The sequence below is a fragment of the Gopherus flavomarginatus genome, chromosome 2 (assembly GCF_025201925.1).
Source record: "Gopherus flavomarginatus isolate rGopFla2 chromosome 2, rGopFla2.mat.asm, whole genome shotgun sequence".
In the NCBI taxonomy this organism is placed as follows: Eukaryota; Metazoa; Chordata; order Testudines; family Testudinidae; genus Gopherus; species Gopherus flavomarginatus.
The window spans coordinates 216,003,822-216,023,609 of NC_066618.1; the positions used below are offsets into that span (position 1 = coordinate 216,003,822).

The following is a 19,788-nucleotide window of genomic DNA, read 5'->3' on the forward strand; positions in this document are numbered from 1 at the left end:
GAATTAAAAATTACACAAAAACAAACAATCTACTTCACAAGTCAAACCTATTTCTTAAACCTAACCAAGTCACACCTTCTTGAATATTTTGCTTAACTACTAGAAATGTAAAATCACAATGAAATAAATTATTTCTAATCATTGCCCAAATCAGATACTTGACTACTTATGACAATTTGTTTAACTGCAAGTTTATGGGTATTAGAAAATTTTGTAGAACATGATAAAGAAAAAAGGTAATGGATTTTGATACTAAAAGATTTTGATCGTATGTTACAATTAATTTCAGTCTTGAATCTCTCTTGGATTTATCTGATCTTAGATTGCATTACCTGACCTACAATTAAATTCACTATATGTGCATGCCAGTCTTCATTCTTATAATATGCATTTCAAAAGATTTTAAACCTAGTATTAAAAAGGTTAGATTTATATTTAAATGTGATATTTCAGGTTTAACAGGTTTAAAACTTCAATGACATTTCACAAAAAGCATTGTTTCTCTCTTCTGGTATTTCAGAACCAACTGCTAATCTTAAAAACTGGATTTGTCAGTTGTTCCATATGCAAAACACTAGTTGAAATCAACAAGTGTCTGTAATATATCAATTGCAGCTCAAGCCCTTATGATAATTTCTTGGAAGAAAAACAAAAAATAATGCAATTTCTCATAACTTTCTCCCCTTCGTTGTTTACTCTATTAATCAAACTACAGACTACCCTTACTGTCATGCTCAAAGGGCTTCATCCAGGATAGGGTGAATACATAGGGCTGAATTATCAGATGTGCCAAGGTTGGACTTGGTGCAGTTGGGGAGTGAGGGGAGGTGGTAACTCCAAGCCTGCAGTGAAGTGTTCTGATAATTTTGGCATCAAAGAAAAGACTTCATAATAAAATTAATTTTATAGTGAAATAAGTTTAACACCATTGTTAACCTTAGAAAAAATATTGTGCAGGTTAGAGTATACTTAAAAAAAATTAATAGCTTCAGTGTACCTTTTTAAGTGCATATTTTGGATCATCAGGAAGAACCATTATTATCTTGCCATCAGGATATTCAGCCAAAATTCTCTCTTTCTTCCATCCCTAAGTAAAACAAACATTTATCGATACTGTGTACAAGATAATCCTTTCACAATCAGAAAAGTGACATGTCAATTTATCTAGATATAATCAGCCTATGCAAAACCTATGCAATAACTAATTAGTGACAGTTTAGCTGGTAAGCAACCTGATCAATCTGCCTTATTTATCCACACAATAGTCATAATGCAGTATCATTCAATGCAACATTCTGTATACCAACCATATCCAGACAACTCATGAAACTTTTATTTTAAAAATTCCAAATGAATGATTTTTTTTGCAAGATTATTAATCATGAAAATTTAGTTTGAACTACAAATTCACTCAACTAATAAAACTGATTTCCCAACGTATAAGAAATATTTTTCAGAGTCCAGAAATGGAAATCAACTAAGTTTTTATTTTAAAAAATTCTTTAACATGGTTACCTCCACAAATACACACTCCGTTTTAAAGTTCTGGCATGCGAAAGACCTCCAGGAGGTTTTAAATGAACTGATTGGCATGCAGTTGCCCAAAACTTAAGGAACAGGGTTTTTTGTTATTGATCATAAACTATCAAAGCCACAAGAAGGAGACTATAAAAAGTATTATAACTACCTTCTAAGAATCTAATGGGGAAGGAGGCTACGTTGTGTGTATCTGAAGTTAAACATACTCAAAAAATTAGAGGTAATTAATTCTTCTTCAGATCCACACTCGTGGTGATTAATGAGCAGTACCTGCATGGAAAAAACAAACAAAAAAGCCACTTAAATCTAGTAAGATGGGACAGATCCAGAAATTAGAAATTGAGTTGCTTTGACGGGATTCTGAAAATACTGAATACAAAGAAATGAGGAACACTTAACTAGCTGACCTGTAAGTCTCAGACAAAGCACCTTTATGTAAAAAGCCTTTGAAGAAACAATACAGATGGAATGATTTTCTCAGTGACGTGTACCATCTGGCTTAAGTAAAATTTTAGCTGACTAAAAAGCAAACTGGATTTGGCACTGACAATGCTATATGTACTACCAAAACAGGGCAAGTTTCAGAAGGGTTATTTCTACTTCATATTTTAATTATATTGATACCTTCAACCATTCTTTCCTAAACAAGCTGTAAGATGACACTTTTAGAAACAACTGGTATCACAGTTTTTCACTTGATGCCAGCAGTGAAAACTGGCACAAGAGGGCTTTTTAGAACATATGCTGTTTCCCAATGATGTTACTGCTGAAAACTAATATCAAAAGAGATGTCATACATAAGTTTAGTTCCAATCCTGCCTCCTTCCCCTCTCAATGATAGCACTGAATACTAACAGAGGGGCAGGCCAGTCGAATGATAGCAAAATTCTGCTGCGGGGGCACAGCAAACAGCATTATTTTGGCACGAGGGTAGCGTAACAGCAGCACTTGTGAGAACTTGATCTCCAGTTAGAGCAAATGTAAAGTCTCCTAGATGAAGCAGGAATTAAGCCATCATCTGTTTTTTGGTGTCTCACGTCAATCTCCCACAGCTTCCATCAGCTACTCTGGACCAACTGAGAAAGTCACATGACGATAATCCTACCATAACAGCATCCTGAGTGCTGTTATCCCAACACAAATATGCAGCCTTATATTTTTGGTAAAATTGCAGAGGGCATTCCAAGTAGAGTTGGTCAGCTATTTTTCATCAAAATGAAAGTTTGACAAAAGTAGAAAAATTATGAAAATTGTTTTTTTCCAGAACAGCTTTAATTCCAATGAGTACTGTCTAACTATTGGGGTGGGGGAGAAGAGATGTTTGTTTCATGTTGCCTCATTCTGCTGCCACTGCTTTCAAAACAAGTAGTATTTTAGTAGCATGGCTTATCTACAGTGGAGAATTCAATAAAATCAGCAGAAATTAAATCATGAAGGACAAATGAAGCTGCCTCTGAATACCTGCAGGATTCTTTTTTAAATTGATTCTACTGTTTCTCTCATTTTCTGATTTTTTTAAAAAAGGAACTGAACATATTTTAGTACAAGATATTCATTATTCATTTCCAAATGCCAGAGGCTTAGAATTAAGCCACAAAGGTACAATTAGGGCTAAAAATTTATATTTTAAAGTCTTGCCATGCACCTTATGAGTGTTCCGAGAAAGATTTAGAATTAATTTGATTTTACAGCAGAGGGTAGAAAGCAAGTTTAAAAATGTATCCATGTTTTGATTTTTGGAGTTAGCTGTAGGCATTTTCAAAAGTTAATAGGTTTAAACAAATATCTTTTGTCAGCATTCCTATTGTTGTTCATGCATTGTAAGGACTAAGCTACATTTTTTCATTATACAGTGTTGATAGAAACACACCAAAAGATCGCAAGGTGCTGTTGTTATTCTCAGATTAAAGCATCCAATCAGTAATAACTTCTTCCTATATGCCTATCAACAAGCATTTGTTCTGCATGGTCAGGGAAAAGGGTATGATCATAGCATATTATACCACACACGAAAACTCCAGTGATTTCTACAAAACCGCACCATCAGAAATTACAACTGTATGTTGCAAAGGTGCAAATATAAACCCGTTTGCTGTGCCCAAACCAGCACTTCTTCCAGCTGCTGCAACACTAGTGCCTGATGGGTATCTATCCTGTAGTTCTCAGCACAGGTCCTCAAAGAAGGGGTCTGAGACAGTAGCAGTCCACAGATGGAGAGGTGGCAGACTACAGATCAGAGAATCATATAGTCTTTAAGGGACCATTATGATCATCTAGTCTGACCTCCTGCACATTGCAGGCCACAGAATCTCACCCACCCACTTTAGTTTGAACAATACAAAATTATTTTTCATTTAATATATATTTTGTAACTTAAAATGGAATCATTACTGCACTAAAATTCTATTATCTGAAATAGACTGAAAATGGTCTCCACTGCATCTTAATAAAACAGAAAATTTGTACACAGAATTATAGACCTGAATATTCAAAACAATAAATTATTCAGAAGTACAAGAAACATTGCATATTGCAAAGCAGTTGCTGAAGCAATTGCAGCATTATGGCACTGTGAAGGGAACACTAGTTTAATGGTGTGGCTTTAGGGCATCATTTTGTTTATCCTAGGTGCAAAGTGATGATACAAAATACAGTTGAGCTTTGCTCCAAGCAAGTGCAATTTCGATGGTGCTTGCAACTCATGCATGCTTTGTATGCACTTGTGTGAGTACATGTGTGACGTTATCTGATTAAAATATGACCACACAAATCATTGTTGCCACCACTGTTATATAATTGCAGCAAATCTTGTACAAAAAGTATGACACATGGCCAGAAAGGGTTAAGCAGCTTGCAGGCTAAATAACCCTGAGCCAACCTTTAGAGACTTAGAAAGTATGCAAATAGTCATTAAGGCCATTCCATGTTAGATAGGCTAGAACTTTGATGTGCAAACCTGTACTGTTTTTGTATTACCTCTAATTCTATTTGTGTGTATTTACATTGTTACCATTAAACCAGATATAAGCAAATAGAGTTCCTGTCCATCACTATAGCTATTAATTCAGAGATCAAAAGAGAACAAACATTTAGACATCAGAAGGGTAGCCATGTTAGTCTGGATCTGTAAAAGCAGCAAAGAGTCCCGTGGCACCTTAAAGACTAATGGACGTATTGGAGCATGAGCTTTCGTGGGTGAATACCCACTTTGGTGGATGCATGTAGTGGAAATTTCCAGAGGCAGGTATAAATATGCAAGCAAGATCTCTAGCCTGATTCTTGCTTGCATATTTATACCTGCCTCTGCAAATTTCCACTACATGCATCCAACAAAGTGGGTATTCACCCACGAAAGCTCATGCTCCAATATGTCCGTTAGTCTATAAGGTGCCACTTAGATGAATTTTGGGTGCAATAAAGTCATTATCTTTTTGAAGTTTGTGACAGACTCCCTAATGGATAAATTGATTTATGTTAACTTGTGTAACAAATTACTGGTGGTGCTTAGGAAATAAGCCTCCATGATTGCCTATTGTTCACCGAAGTACTCCAACCCGTCCCCGTCAAAGGCGGCCTGAAACTGTATAAGAGGTTTGGGTTCTAATCCTTTTTATCTCAGATTTGCTTGGGGTTTCATGCAGGGGAAGCTTAAGCTATAAGGCTGAGATTCCAGTCCTGACTGGACTACCCTGAATAGAAACATTGCAATATAACCTATGGCCTAATTCTGAAAGAACTCCTTGCAGCTACAAAGCTCACCATCTCGGCTATGACTCTGAACCTCAAGAATTGTACTCATGTCTGTATGTGCACTGATCTTTTAACCAATACTCTCTGTTCTAATAAATTTTAGTCTAGTTAATAAGAATTGGCTGTAAGTGTGTACAGTTAAACCTCGCAATAACACGCCCCGCTATAACACGGAATCGCATATAATGCGATGATAGGTTTGCTCCCCTTTAAGGCATAATACAGTACAGTACAGTACCAGTGGTCCCCAACACCATGGCAGGGGAGAGAAGCTGCAGCTCCACGCCTGCCGGGGACAGAGAATTCCGAGGTTGCAGGCGCTGGTGCTCTCTGTCTGCAGCAGGCGTGGGGCCACAGCTTCTCTCCAGCTTCAAAAGGAGCCGCGGTCTCCCAGCTGCCTGGGACAGAGAAAATTCCGAGGCTGCGGGCACTGGTGCTCTCTGTCTCTGGCAGGTGTGGGGCTGCGGCTTCTTTCCGGCTTCAAGAGAAGCCGCGGCCCCGTGCCTGCCGGGGACAGAGAGCACCAGCGCCTGCAGCCCCGGAGTTCTCTGTCCCTAGCAGGTGGGGAGGCCGTGGCTCCTCTCCCCTGCTGGGCACTAGGCGGCGCACATCAATACGCAGCTTTGGGGACCACTGACAAACTGACTAGTTTGAAACCCTGCTATACCGTGACCCCACATTTAGCACGATGGAAGTTTTTGGATCCCAAACATCGCGTTATAGCGGGGTTTCACTGTATTTGGGTATGATCTGGAATATTCACTAACCTGGGAGGTAATGTATTTGATCCTTTGGGATTGGTAGAATTTTTTTATATGACGAATAAGATTTTCAGTAATCATCATCATTTGACTTGGGTGTCTGGGTGGAGACAGGAGGCTTACAGGGTTACTTTAAGGGAACTGTGTTGTTGGCTTCTAGGTAACCAGTGAGCTTTAAAGAAGATGTTCTGTGCTGGTTTGGTAAATCTACATATTGGAATATCCACAATCTTTGGGAATTGTCTGCCCCATTCTTTGCAGTTCACCCTTATTGCGTGACCTCAGTTGGCTCCCCTAGGACTCCGGTCACAACATGAATGGGGTTACCAGCATAGAAAATGTCCACTGTGGCATTACACCCCCTATACTTCATAATATTATTATACAAATATGGCATAATTATGATGTATTTTGTGCAAGATGAGGCATGAGATATCATTGAAAGGGTTATGATTTACTGAATAGAATTATCCTACTTGTATGATTTTGGTATCTGAAGTTAGGAACATTGTCTATGCATCTATTAGAAATATGTTTACGCCTGGGGAAAAGATTCCCAGTCTAGATGGCTGGCTGAGAAGGGCCATTAGCTTGGACACAAAAATTTCCTGCCATATGTAAAAACTATTTAACGCAGGGGGATGACATCAGAGGTTTTTCACTGACTCCCCACCCTAAAGAGACTCTTGGAAACACCTGAGGAACAACGACTAAACTGGGGGGTGGGCACATGTAGAAAAGTGCTGCACCCAGGCTAGAGGGGTTTCTTGCCTATGAAAAGTAATACCTGGGGTTTTTAAGCTGCAAGCAAGGGCAGCTGACCCATTAGGAATCTCTAAAACTGGCTTAAATCATCTTTCAGAGTGAGAAATTGCTACTCCTATCCAATCTTAATATATTGAGCTTAGATTACCTAGCAAATAAAAAAAATGCAATCTGCTTGGATTGGTCTGTTAAACCTTTTAATCACTTAAAATCTCTCTTTTGTAGTTAATACACTGGTTTTAGACAAGGCAAAAACAAATGTATGTGGGAGTCATAACTTGAAGCAAAAAGCTGTGTATATTCCTGTCCACATTGAAGGAGGCAGCAAATTTCATAAGCTTATGTTGTGCAGTTCCTCAGTGCAGTGCAAGATGGTATAGTTTTGGGTTTACCCTCCAAAGGGAGAGGTGCACTTGAGTAGCTGGGCAGTTCCTTAGCTGAAGCCTTACAATGCAGAGCTGATCTCAGCATCGGTATGTAGCTGCAGGTGGGCAACTCTGTACCTGTTTGTGTTCTGGAGGGGGCTTGAGGGCCTGTCACAGCAAAACAGTGTGAAGGGAGCCCAGGTTGGTGGGTCAGGTGCGCTCAGTGGCACCCTAGTGCCAGGTGGCATCCTCGGGGGAACCCATCACAGTCTGCAATGCCAAAATTCTCTAATATAGACTTGCCTTTAAACCATGTAAGCTAAGAATACAGTAGAATGCATTAACTCTGAATTTCCCAACTTTCACAAGTTCGTATAAACTTAAATACAATAAGATTCCAGAAATTGTTTGCTGTGCCACATGATCTTGACTTGTCTACAAAAATAGGTTCCCAAAAAAATTTACCCTGAAGAGTAGATGATGTACTCAGATTCTTCTTGAAAATATTGAGTTATGGATGAAAGAAATCACTTGATACTGTTCAATTCTGGTAAGGAACTTCACAAGTTCTTTTCTTGATTATGCCTTTAACAGGAATGTCTTTCTGAAATTAAATTCTAAGAGTGAACCTTTGTACGTTGCATCCCTGACACTCTGTGAAGATGGCAAAGGAACAGGGTGTATAGCTTAGAGTGCAGAACTGAAATAAGGTGATCTGGATTCCTATTTCCAGCTCTGTCACTGATTGAGTGACCTTCGGCAAGCCACAACTCCTCTTTGCCTTCATACCCTCACCTGTAAAATGAGCTATTACCTCTTAAGGGGTGTTGAGATTTTGATTGTAGAATGCTTCATGATTCTTGGATGAAGGGTGATAAGTACATAGTATTATCAAGGATTAAAATAAAATTAAAACATTTTCAGAACAGTAAAAGAAAGGTGATATCAAACAGCATGAGCTATCCTATCTGAAATATCAGCAAGTCCTGTTCTGCACAGAGTATCTATCTTCATACTCAACAATTCAGTATGATTGAGAGAACATAAGTCTTCCGTTTACCTACATCTTATGAAGATGAATGTTCAGTTTTATCTTCCATACCAATATCCTACTAAATTCCCAAATTCCAAAAGAGTTGTTATAAATGCTTTAAGCCAATAGCCATTACAAACAGCTTTAAGTCTTATCTTTGGGGTTTGGTGACCCAAAGAATTATGAGCATGGGTTCCAAGATATATTCCCAGCAGTAAACAGTCATTTACATTTACCATTCAGACTAGATGTGATCCAAGACACTTTCCCCCTACACACAATCATGCCTGAGTCATAGTGTTACTGCAACTGGAGATGGACTTCATGTGAAAAAATATTATGTGATCATGTAATTAAAGATTGTATTAAAGAGCACTGAATTCAGGTGGTCTGTAAAACTTTAATTCTGCAATCTCCTAACTTCTGAGTGCTTGACTTTGCTACCTTAATAATGTTATTTTAACTACAGAAATGTGTGCAATTTCCTAGGTTTTTAAGAAAACTGAAAAAACAGAAATTCCATATCAACGTCTCCACTGATCATCAGCAGAGCTGAAACCTTTAAATTAATTACACAGACCTGTGCCATCTGAAGTAATGGAGTAACTGATAGCAGTAGTATGCTGACATGCACTACAAGAGGATGGAACACTTTACCAGTGGGTTTCACAGGTATGTGCTGAGAGCAGAAGAATGGTAAGTCTCTGGAATCTAGAGTTCCATTCCAGGAACCGTGCTTTAGTGGGAACAGACTCCTCTATACCATCTTACATACCCAGTCACTATTCCAGTCCTGTCTTCCTCCATCCCTGGCTCCTTGTCTCAGTTCCATTCTCTTCATCTCAATAGTTCTAGTTTTCATTCTTCAGACTTCTCATCTCAGTGCCCAGCATGTCTCAGACTCATAGACTTTAGGGTCAGAAGGGACCAACATGATCTAGTCTAACCTCCTGCACAAAGCAGGCCACAGAACCCTATCCATCCACTTCTATAACAACCCCCTAACCTATGTCCGAGTTACTGAAGTCTTCAAATTGTGGTTTGAAGACCTCAAGCTGCAGAGAATCCACCAGCAAGCGACTCGTGCCCCACGCTGCAGAGGAAGGCAAAAAACCTCCAGGGCCTCTGCCAATCTGCCTTGGAGGAAAATTCTTTCCCGACCTCAAATATGGCGATCAGCTAAACCCTAAGCATGTGGGCAAGACTCACCAGCCAGCACTCCGGAAAGAATTCTCTGCAGTAACTCAGATCCCATCCCATCCAACATCCCATCACAGATCACTGGGCATACTTATCTGCTGATAATCAAAGATCAGTTGCCAAAATTAAGCTATCCCATCATACCATCCCTTTCATAAACTTATCAAGCTTAGTCTTAAAGCCAGATGTGTCTTTTGCCCCCACTACTCCCCTTGGAAGGCTGTTCCAGAACTTCACTCCTCTAATGGTTAGAAACCTTCATCTAATTTCAAGTCTAAATTTCCTAGTGTCCAGTTTATACCCATTTGTTCTTGTGTCTACATTGGTACTAAGCTTAAATAATTCCTCTCCCTCCCTAATATTAATTCCTCTGATATATTTAGAAGGAGCAAGCATATCCCCCCTCAGCCTTCTTTTGGCTAGGCTAAACAAGCCAAGCTCTTTGAGTCTCCTTTCATAAGGCAGGTTTTCCATTCCTCGGATCATCCTAGTAGCCCGTCTCTGAACCTGTTCCAGTTTGAATTCATCCTTCTTAAACATGGGAGACCAGAAATGCACACAGTATTCCAGATGAGGTCTCACCAGTGCCTTATATAACGGTACTAACACCTCCTTATCTTTGCTGGAAATACCTCACCTGATGCATCCTAAAACCGCATTAGCTTTTTTAACGGCCATATCACATTGGCAGCTCATAGTCATCCTGCGATCAACCAATACTCCAAGGTCCTTCTCCTCCTCTGTTGCTTCCAACTGATGTGTCCCCAATGTATATCTAAAATTCTTATTATGAATCCCTAAGTGCATGACCTTGCACTTTTCACTATTAAATTTCATCCTATTACTATTACTCCAGTTTACAAGGTCATCCAGATCTTCCTGTATGATATCCCGGTCCTTCTCTGTGTTAGCAATACCCCCCAGCTTTGTGTCATCCGCAAACTTTATTAGCACATTCCCGCTTTTTGTGCCAAGGTCAGTAATAAAAAAGTTAAATAAGATTGGTCCCAAAACTGATCCTTGAGGAACTCCACTAGTAACCTCCTTCCAGCCTGACAGTTCACCCTTCAGTACGACCTGTTGGAGTCTCCCCTTTAACCAGTTTCTTATCCACCTTTCAATTTTCATATCGATCCCCATCTTTTTCAATTTAACTAATAATTCCCCATGTGGAACCGTGTCAAATGCCTTACTGAAATCAAGGTAAATTAGATCTACTACATTTCCTTTGTCTAAAATAATCTGTCACCTTCTCAAAGAAGGAGATCAGGTTGGTTTGGCATGATCTACCTTTAGTAAAACCATGTTGTAACTTGTCCCAATTACCATTGACCTCAATGTCCTTAACTACTTTCTCCTTCAAAATTTTTTTCCAAGACTTTACATACTACAGATGTCAAACTAACAGGCCTATAGTTACTCAGATCACTTTTTTTCCCTTTCTTAAAGATAGGAACTATGTTTGCAATTCTCCAGTCATACGGTACAACCCCTGAGTTTACCAATTCATTAAAAATTCTTGCTAATGGGCTTGCAATTTCATGCGCCAGTTCCTTTAATATTCTTGGATGAAGATTATCTGGGCCCTTCGATTTTGTCCCATTAAGCTGTTCAAGTTTGGCTTCTACCTCAGATGTGGTAATATCCACCTCCATATCCTCATTCCCATTTGTCATCCCTTCATTATCCCTAAGCTCCTCGTTAGCCTTATTGAAGACTGAGGCAAAGTACTTATTTAGATATTGGGCCATGCCTAGGTTATCCTTAACCTCCATTCCATCCTCAGTGTTCAGCGGTCCCACTTCTTCTCTCTTTGTTTTCTTCTTCTTTATATGGCTATAGAACCTTTTACTATTGGTTTTAATTCCCTTTGCAAGGTCCAACTCTACATGGCTTTTAGCCTTTCTCACTTTATCCCTACATGTTCTGACCTCACTAAGGTAGCTTTCCTTGCTAATCCCACCCTTCTTCCACTCCTTATAGGCTTTCTGCTTTTTCTTAATCATCTCTCTGAGATGCTTGCTCATCCAGCTTGGTCTACAACTCCTGCCTATGGTTTTTTTTCCCCCTTTCTTGGGATGCAGGCTTCTGATAGTTTCTGCAGCTGCAAAGTAATTCCAGGCCTCCTCCGCATTTAGATCCACAAGTTCTTCAGTCCAATCCACTTCCCTAACTAATTTCCTTAATTCTTTAAAGTTAGCCCTTGAAAAGTCAAAAATCCTAGTCCCAGATCTATTTTTGTTTATCCTTCCATCTAGTTTGAACTGAATTATCTCATGATCACTCGAACCAAGGTTGTTCCCTACAACCATTTCTTCTAATGAGGGCCTCACTACTCACCAAAACCAAATCTAAAATGGCATCCCCTCTTGTTGGTTCTTCAACTACTTGGTGAAGAAGTCCATCTGCTATCACATCCAGAAAAATCTGAGCCCTATTATTCTTGCTAGCACTTGTCCTCCAGTCTATATCTGGGAAGTTAAAGTCTCCCATGATCACACATTTCCCATTAGTGTTTACTTTATTAAAAACGTTAGAGGTCTCTATCCATATCCAAATCAGATCCCAGCAGTCTGTAGCACACCCCAAGCACTATCTCAAGGGAGGCTCTAGTAGCTTTCTTTCCTAGTGTGATTTTTGCCCAGACAGAATCTGTCTTGTCCATTCCATCACTTCTTATTTCTTTACAGTTAACCTCATCACTGATGTACAATGCTACTCCACCACCTTTGCCTTTATTTCTGTCTTTCCTAAACAGCATATAGCCTTCAATACCTGTACTCCAGTCATGACTACTATTCCACCATGTTTCTGTTATCCCAATAATATCCGGTTTCACTTCCTGCACCAGTAGCTCTAGTTCCTCCATTTTGTTACCTAGGCTCCTCGCATTAGTGTACAGACATCTTAATTTTTGCAGTTTGGCTTCACTGACATTCTTTACCCTGTTAGGCACAGACATTCTACCACCAGCATCACCTGTTAGTCTGGTATCTACACTACCCTTCCTCCTTATGTCAATTCTTCTGTCCACGGCTGTATCCCCTCTTACTTTGTTTTCTTCCTTCTCAAGGTTAAATTCCGGCGTGGAGATCTCCTGGACATCTCCCAACCATCTCTCCCAAATTCCTAGTTTAAAGCTCTCTTAATCAGTTGGGCGAGCCTCCATCCTAGAAGTCTATTTCCCTCCTTACTCAGGTGAAGTCCATCCCGAGAGAACAGTCTTCTGCCATAAATGCTTCTCAATGGCCATACATCCCAAAGCCCTCCTTATAGCACCACTGCCTGAGCCAGCTCCAAACTCTATGTCCAAGACTAAGCCACCCCCTGCACTTTGTCTCTGTTCCCTGCATTGCAGCTCCACGGCCAGACACCTCCCCCCTACCCCACAAAACATTTCCCATCTCTACTGCCTTAGTCCCCAGTATCCCACCGCCACACTTGGTTCCTTGTTCCAATCTTTGTCCAGATAGTACCAGGTCTTCCCTCACACCCTGGCTCCCTGTCACCTCTGTATCCCCTCCCACTGGTTCTCAGTCTCCTGGCTTCCTGTTCCAGTCACCTACTCACTCCAACTCATAGTCCCTGTTTCCCTCTCCTCAAAGCTTCCCCCCCACCCCAATCTACTACCTCCACCTTTCCCACAGGCCCAACTCTTGGCCACTTTGCATTTGCATCAGGCAATTTCCTCCTCCATGCAGCCTGGGTCCAGTTGGGGGAGGAGGGAGTATCACTGGAGAATGTTTCTCAGTTTAGGTATTTGGACCCAAAGCCAGCACAGCCTCCAGTAGCCTAAAGCTACAGGGAAAGGACTGCTCAGCCTGGGGCTGGAGAATGACCAGTGCTGACAAAATCTTGAGAATTTAGCAACTAACATTTAAGGAACCTCATAGTAAGCCTGTGTGTGCTGTCATTTTTTAAACGCATATAACTTATCCAAGTTTGGGCAGATTTTCATGGGAATGGCAAAAAGTACACCCTCACACAAAGGCCGTCCACTGTGCCAAATTCCAAGTTTATATTCAAACAATAGGGGCACTAGAACTTTTTGAAGAAAAGGTCATTAGATTTTAACATGGGCAAAACAACTTTTTTCCCTAGCCTTGTTCTCAGAGATTGATGAACCATTTTGGCTAAAGTTCTCCAAAAAAAAATATTCACCCTGAGGCAGACACCCAGTCTGGAAAATTTCAGCCCAATTTGTTAGTTTGGCAAAGTTAAAAGCAACTGAAAATAGGGCTTTATAATGGGAAATGTCAGGCAACATTAATAGGCAATGCTACCAGCACTGCCTATAATAATCAGTAATTTTGAACACAATAACTGGAACACTGATCAACATCATTCTAAGGTGGTGAAGTCTTTGGAGAATATATAGGACTTAAATCTCTTCCTTAAAGTCAGCAAGACACAGAGTTGAAAAGGAACTAAAAAAAGGTAAATTTTTAGTTTGCCTCATTAAAATGAAAGTTGTATCAATGACGACAACAAAAAACTTGAATTTCAAAAGGCAAATATGAAGAGAGTTATATTTAAGGCAAAAAGCAAGTGTTCTTGTCTTGCATAAAATAAGACTTAACCTGGACTTGAAAAATACATATGCCAGTAAAAGCCTTCCCTGGGAAGTGAAGACGGAATGCACCTAAAACCATCAATATTTACAGAATTCAGGGTCTCATGGAAAAATACTTCCAGCACTTCTAGCACTTCTGGGTGCATTCTGATGCTGTCTCAGTTAACTGCAAGAAGAGGTTCTATAATAAAATAAAATAAAATAAAAATATCTTTAATCATAAAAAGGAACCAGCCACCACATGGGGAAGTAAGAGGACATCTGTGGCCATGCGGTATCTCAACTGTAGCCTGTTCTGCCCGATTCTAAAGTGCTCTTGGGAATTATATGCTATTCAGGACACAATGTACATCTGTCAAAGGAAACTAGATGAGCAGCAGCCAGGAATCAATTTTAGGAGAAGAATCATGTTTCAGAGTTTAGTTGATAATAACAAAGGAGTTAATTTATTCTCTTCTGTCTCATGCATCTGCTGATTGGCCAAAAGAATGTAGAAGAAAATATTTTCTTTAAAAAAATAGGGCTACTACCAACCAAAAATCAGAAACTGTTTACTTTCATGGACACATCATGGTAGCAGCAGGTGCTAGCATGATAGGAAAGAAAAAATGTGCAAACTATCTGTTTGAGATTTTAATTGAGAGAGATGTTCAGTATCATCCCAAGGTACATAGGGAAGGAAGAGAGAAAATGTAGCCTTACTTTTCTCACTAACAATCAGTCTGACAAATTTTCTCATGTCTCAAACTGAGGCATCACAGGATAAAGGAGCTGAGCAGTGGAGGAATGGAGGGAGATGTCTTGTGATACTGCCCTTAAAAGGCAAATCAGGCTCCAACATGAGCAATGATAACGCTGCTTAAGGGTCATGTGCAAAATGATTCGAAAACTGATGTCATTTCATTAGTTCTCCAGAGTGTGAAAGATAAGCAATTTAAAAGGGGGAAGAGATCTTTAACAAAATCAGAGTTTTAAACATTGATTACTGTCTATTTAATTTCGATGATTACAATGGGAGAAAGTTTGTTTCAATACCGTCAACTAACATTAACATGCAACAGTTCACAATATGTACCCTGAGTCATTGCTCCCTCCAGAAGTTGTATAGAAAAACTAAGATGAGCAAAAGTTAGTTTTTCTGATTCTAGAAAAATCAGAAAAGTCAACATTTCAGGCTGTTTAGACATCAAAGCAGCATAAAAAGGTAAAAGGCCAATTTTGAAAAAAATCCTTTCAAGACACCTTTATATAGATGTTTCTATCACGGCCATCATCATAGTGTACTGAATCTACCCAGAACACCAAGCCCATGTGAAGGTCTGGAAGAAGGGAAAATAGAATGGCCAGTAACATCCAAGTGTGAGTTATAACAACTAGAAAGAAGAGTATGTATCCACTCCATTCTAGATTAAATTTCCCATTGTTCGAACAACTATAGATTTGGTTAAGCATTTTTCAACTAAAAATAAGGGAGGAAATTTCAAAGACATTCACAAAATTATTTCCCTTGTTTTCAACTCTATGTATTACATACAATCATCATCCCAGGTGCCATAGTATCTGTTATTCTACTTCCATCTTTGGAAATGACTTGAGGAGTCACAACCGGAGCCTCACAGATTTCAGAGAGATAAGATGTTGCTCTCACTCACTAGGAGGTGCAGATAAAGATAGCATTCTTGGATGCAATTTATGTAAAGCTTTTTCACAGCCATCAGCCACCTTTCTAAACACTTTGTCTGCACCATATTTAAAAATTCTGGCCATTGTAAACTACAGTTATTCCAGATTGTTTTTAGGGCACTTTCTTCTCCCTTTCACTTACATGCATATCAGTCTTATCCTAGACATAGCTGTGATAGCAAGGAAAGGAGGGCATATCAGCTGTTCCAACGCTCATCATTCTTAAAGTATTTGTTCACTTCCTCAGAAATGCCTACCTGGTCCCCCAATACTACCTGAAGTTATAGATCATCAATGTGCTAGCAGCTGTGAAAGACCAGTCCTGTAGCCAACAAACTGCTGTTCAAAGGGATTTAATGTAGTCTTTCCTCAAAGACTATCTAGCTGTTACATTCCCACACCTGTTTTCATTTGTCCATAAAAATGCTCTTCCACCAAGGCAACCAAAGTATTTCAAAACCAGATGTACCTCAGTAGCCTTTGTGATGTTTGCTACAGTATCTATTCTACTACACCAGACAAAACACAGAATCTGGGGAACATCTGAGACCCCAAAATCGTTTAAGATGACTAATTGATGGACTTACTATGGATAAATTGGAACAAGTAGGAAAACAGGTATTCACTTGCCTTCTATCACGGTCTCTACCTATCTAGCCCCTTAAATTTGCCTAATGCTTTTCAGAAAAGATTTTCTAAGATGTTTGGGATTCAGCCAGCCAACGAAGAAAAGAATGAAACAAGCCCGCAGTATTTAGCAATAATTGTTTAAAGTGACTAGATGGTTTCAAAGTATTAATAATGGTATATGGATCTTTTTTAGACCACTGATTCAAACTCAGGGTCAGGATTTAATGGAAGTCTAATTGCTGTTTGGTACCTATATTAAATGAATTGGTGGCCTCAGTTCAGTTATCCTGGAGGTCTTATCTGCTTGAGTGTAGAGTACTGAAGGTAACATATGTGATTAAAAAAAAACAAAAAACAACAAACAGACTTTATAGATTCTGTTCTGGATTTCAGACACATGGACAAGTTTTGAAAGCAGCTGATTTTACAAAATACTTATCTGAAATTGTACAATACTACAAGCTTGTGTTTTAAACTTGAGTTAACTCAACAATACCTATTATGCCTAAGTAGAGTATGGAATGTATAGTTACTTTAATTATACTGTTAAAAATAGGAGTCTCTTCTCTGAAGTTTTAATACATTGTAATGCTATGCTCAAAGTTCCAAGATATTCCAATTCTGAATCACTGATATTAATTTAACATAGCCAATATTTAAAAAAGTGAATTAGAAGTCATCTGGATGACAGTCTAAAGAAGACAATGATCTTCCCAATTAGTTCTTATGCCAATAGTTGTAGCAATACCAATTATATCATAAGCTAAATTTAACAAAACTTTAAAAATAGTGATAAATGACTATTTTCCTACAAAACAATACAGAAATACAAGGAAGGAATAAAACTGAACAGGAATGTTGCTATAATGATAATCAATTTTTATAGGTGACTTATTACAATGTGCTAGGCTCCCTTAACAAAAAAATGTTTGCCACAGATCAATTTATCATTTACTGTGATATTTTAAGAATTTATTAAAAGTAATCTGAATTGCATTTGATGTATAGAAAGGAAAACAAAGCTTATTACTGTTTAAAAAGACATGAAGTTCTCTTACCACATATTTTACAGCACTAATGAATTGGTTGTGGAAGAGCAGATGTTGAGTTTCATCCTCTGGATTTGATGCCGTGTAAAGCATTCCACAAATATTACAGGAAATAGCTCCAAATCTTTTCTGTCCTGCATCCTATTTAAAAAGAAAATACATTTTATATATATATATATATATATATATATATATATTGCTCAATATACAGTTGACAACAAACTTTTCATAGCTAGATATGCAATTCACAAACATAAGCACATGTAGATTCTGCACTGAGGCTAAAAGGAAGTGGAGGAGGAGGAAAACAAGTAGTATACTAAATATATAGTGACCAAAGGTGTACCCTCCAATGGCCAGCACACAAGCTGAGTTACAGCAGAGGCCATAGACTAAAGGACACATTAAGACAACTTCTCCCCCACCCAAAGTGTTAATGGTAGTTCTTCCAGGTTAGAGTTAAGACATTGTAACAGGACCACATGAAGAAACATTGACTGCTCACTTTTTCTTTTATTAAAAGGTAAGGCAATGACCTCTTTACCTACTTTGCTGTCTACAGAGAGTTTAACTATCATGTATGGAAAAAAATAGGATAGATTCTGTTGTTCCCTATGCTTTAACTCCTGTCTGTCCTTAGATAGTGAGCTTCTTGAGCATGGACCATCGCCTCCTGAGTACCTGGAAAGCATCTAGCATTCTATAGGCACTACCATAAAAATATAAAGCCTAACAGTTATGGAAATGAGCATTAGAGGAACAGTAGTACATGTTATGTCTTGGCACTGTATTTCAAATTTCTATGGTGGATAAATTAATGTTAAATATTTTAAATTTGAAGTGTCTGGCACTATTTTTCATTTCTCTTCCCTCAAAGTTTTAGGGGTATAAGTTGGATTTTATATATAACAAATCATATGCATCAGTTAAGAATATACCCCTTGCCCAGAAATCTAAAGATTCTTAACTTTACCATGCTTCGTATTGTCTTGTTTTCCCCTAACACTGTAAAAAAGACCCATATATAAAAGGAATAATCAGTAATTTTGTTCTGACATTTAATCTTATTACTATTTGTAATCTATTACAAAATTCATTTAGCACACAGATAATTCAGTATTTATTTCACAATTTACTGATTAAACATAAGTATTATTCATTATGAAGAGTACAAAGAACTAGGAATCAACATAATTAATGTCGAACAAGGAATAAGACCTCAAGTATAGGGTCTTTGTTGATTTGAACTACGTAACACATATGGATGAAGACTGTTTCAAAGAACAGATGTATATATTGATAAAGTTGGAAACTTATCTTTGGCTAATATATTTAAGTTTTGGTTTTAAAAGAATCAAATCTGTGTTTGGACTTTGTTTAAAGTGTGTATGAGAGAGATAATGGATTATAAAAAACACACAAGGTTAAAAATGGAATGAAGCTAGGCAGACATTACATACAATATGGATCCAATTACCATAGTATACAGTAAACACTACTACATGAGTAAAAGAGGGAATTTTCTAGGGAAAATTTTTAGTGATGTGTGTGTGTGTGTGTGTGTGTGTGTGTGTGTGTGTGTTAATCTCAAAACATAATACTGCATGAATATTTACTGTGAATTTAATTTCACCTTTAAAAAAAAGCAGATTATATTTATAGACTTTTTACACTATATTACTGGGAAGGTCTTTTTGCAGTACGACTCAATTTTTTCAGCCTGTTTCCCACTCCTTTCAACTTTGAACAATATTTGGTTTAACTGGTCTGAAGAGAATTAGATCAACATTGAAAACTGAACTACCAGAGAAACAGTTGTAACCTCAAGCAAATCTACTAGGCCACGTCCAGACTAGGGTATTAAAATCGATTTTAGATACGCAACTTCAGCTACGTGAATAACGTAGCTGAAGTCGAATTTCTAAAATCGAGGTACTCACCCGTCTGGACGGCGCGGCATCGATGTCCGCGGCTCTCCGTGTCGATTCCGGAACTCCGTTCGGGTTGATGGAGTTCCGGAATCGATGTAAGCGCGCTCGGGGATCGATACATCGCGTCCAGACTAGACGCGATATCGATCCCCGAGCAATCGATTTTAACCCGCCGATGCCGCAGGTTAGTCTGGAAATGGGCCTAGTGAAGTTAGAACTTTAAGAATAGGTTTCTGTTCTAAAGAAAAGCCACATCCTAGTGTACCCTGTGAGTTACCCCTATAACCATGCTCTATTAATTCTATAAAAGCAGCAAAGAATCCTGTGGCACCTTATGGACTAACAGACGTTTTGGAGCATGAGCTTTCGTGGGTGAATACCCACTTCTTCAGATGCATGTGGTGGAAATTTCCAGGGGCAGTATATATATATGCTAGCAAGCAAACTAGAGATAACGAGGTCAGTTCAATCAGGGAGGATGAGGCCCTGTTCTAGCAGTTGAGTTGTTC

The 19,788-nt window shown here is 38.7% G+C and overlaps 1 protein-coding gene across 6 annotated transcripts in view; it reads right to left on the bottom strand.

The window, feature by feature from the left end:
- The window catches only part of ESCO1 (establishment of sister chromatid cohesion N-acetyltransferase 1), a 56,646-nt gene that overhangs the window by 9,056 nt on the left and 27,802 nt on the right, over window positions 1-19,788 (bottom strand). For 5 of the 6 annotated variants that reach the window (XM_050939199.1, XM_050939200.1, XM_050939198.1 and 2 more), the window contains 2 exons: window positions 17,358-17,489; window positions 998-1,087 (listed from right to left, as the gene is read on the bottom strand). In XM_050939199.1, the coding sequence (XP_050795156.1) occupies window positions 998-1,087; window positions 17,358-17,489 (222 nt within the window). Of the gene's footprint in view, window positions 1-997; window positions 1,088-1,687; window positions 1,810-17,357; window positions 17,490-19,788 lie in introns of those variants that run through there. The other variant, XM_050939204.1, reaches the window with a different exon arrangement.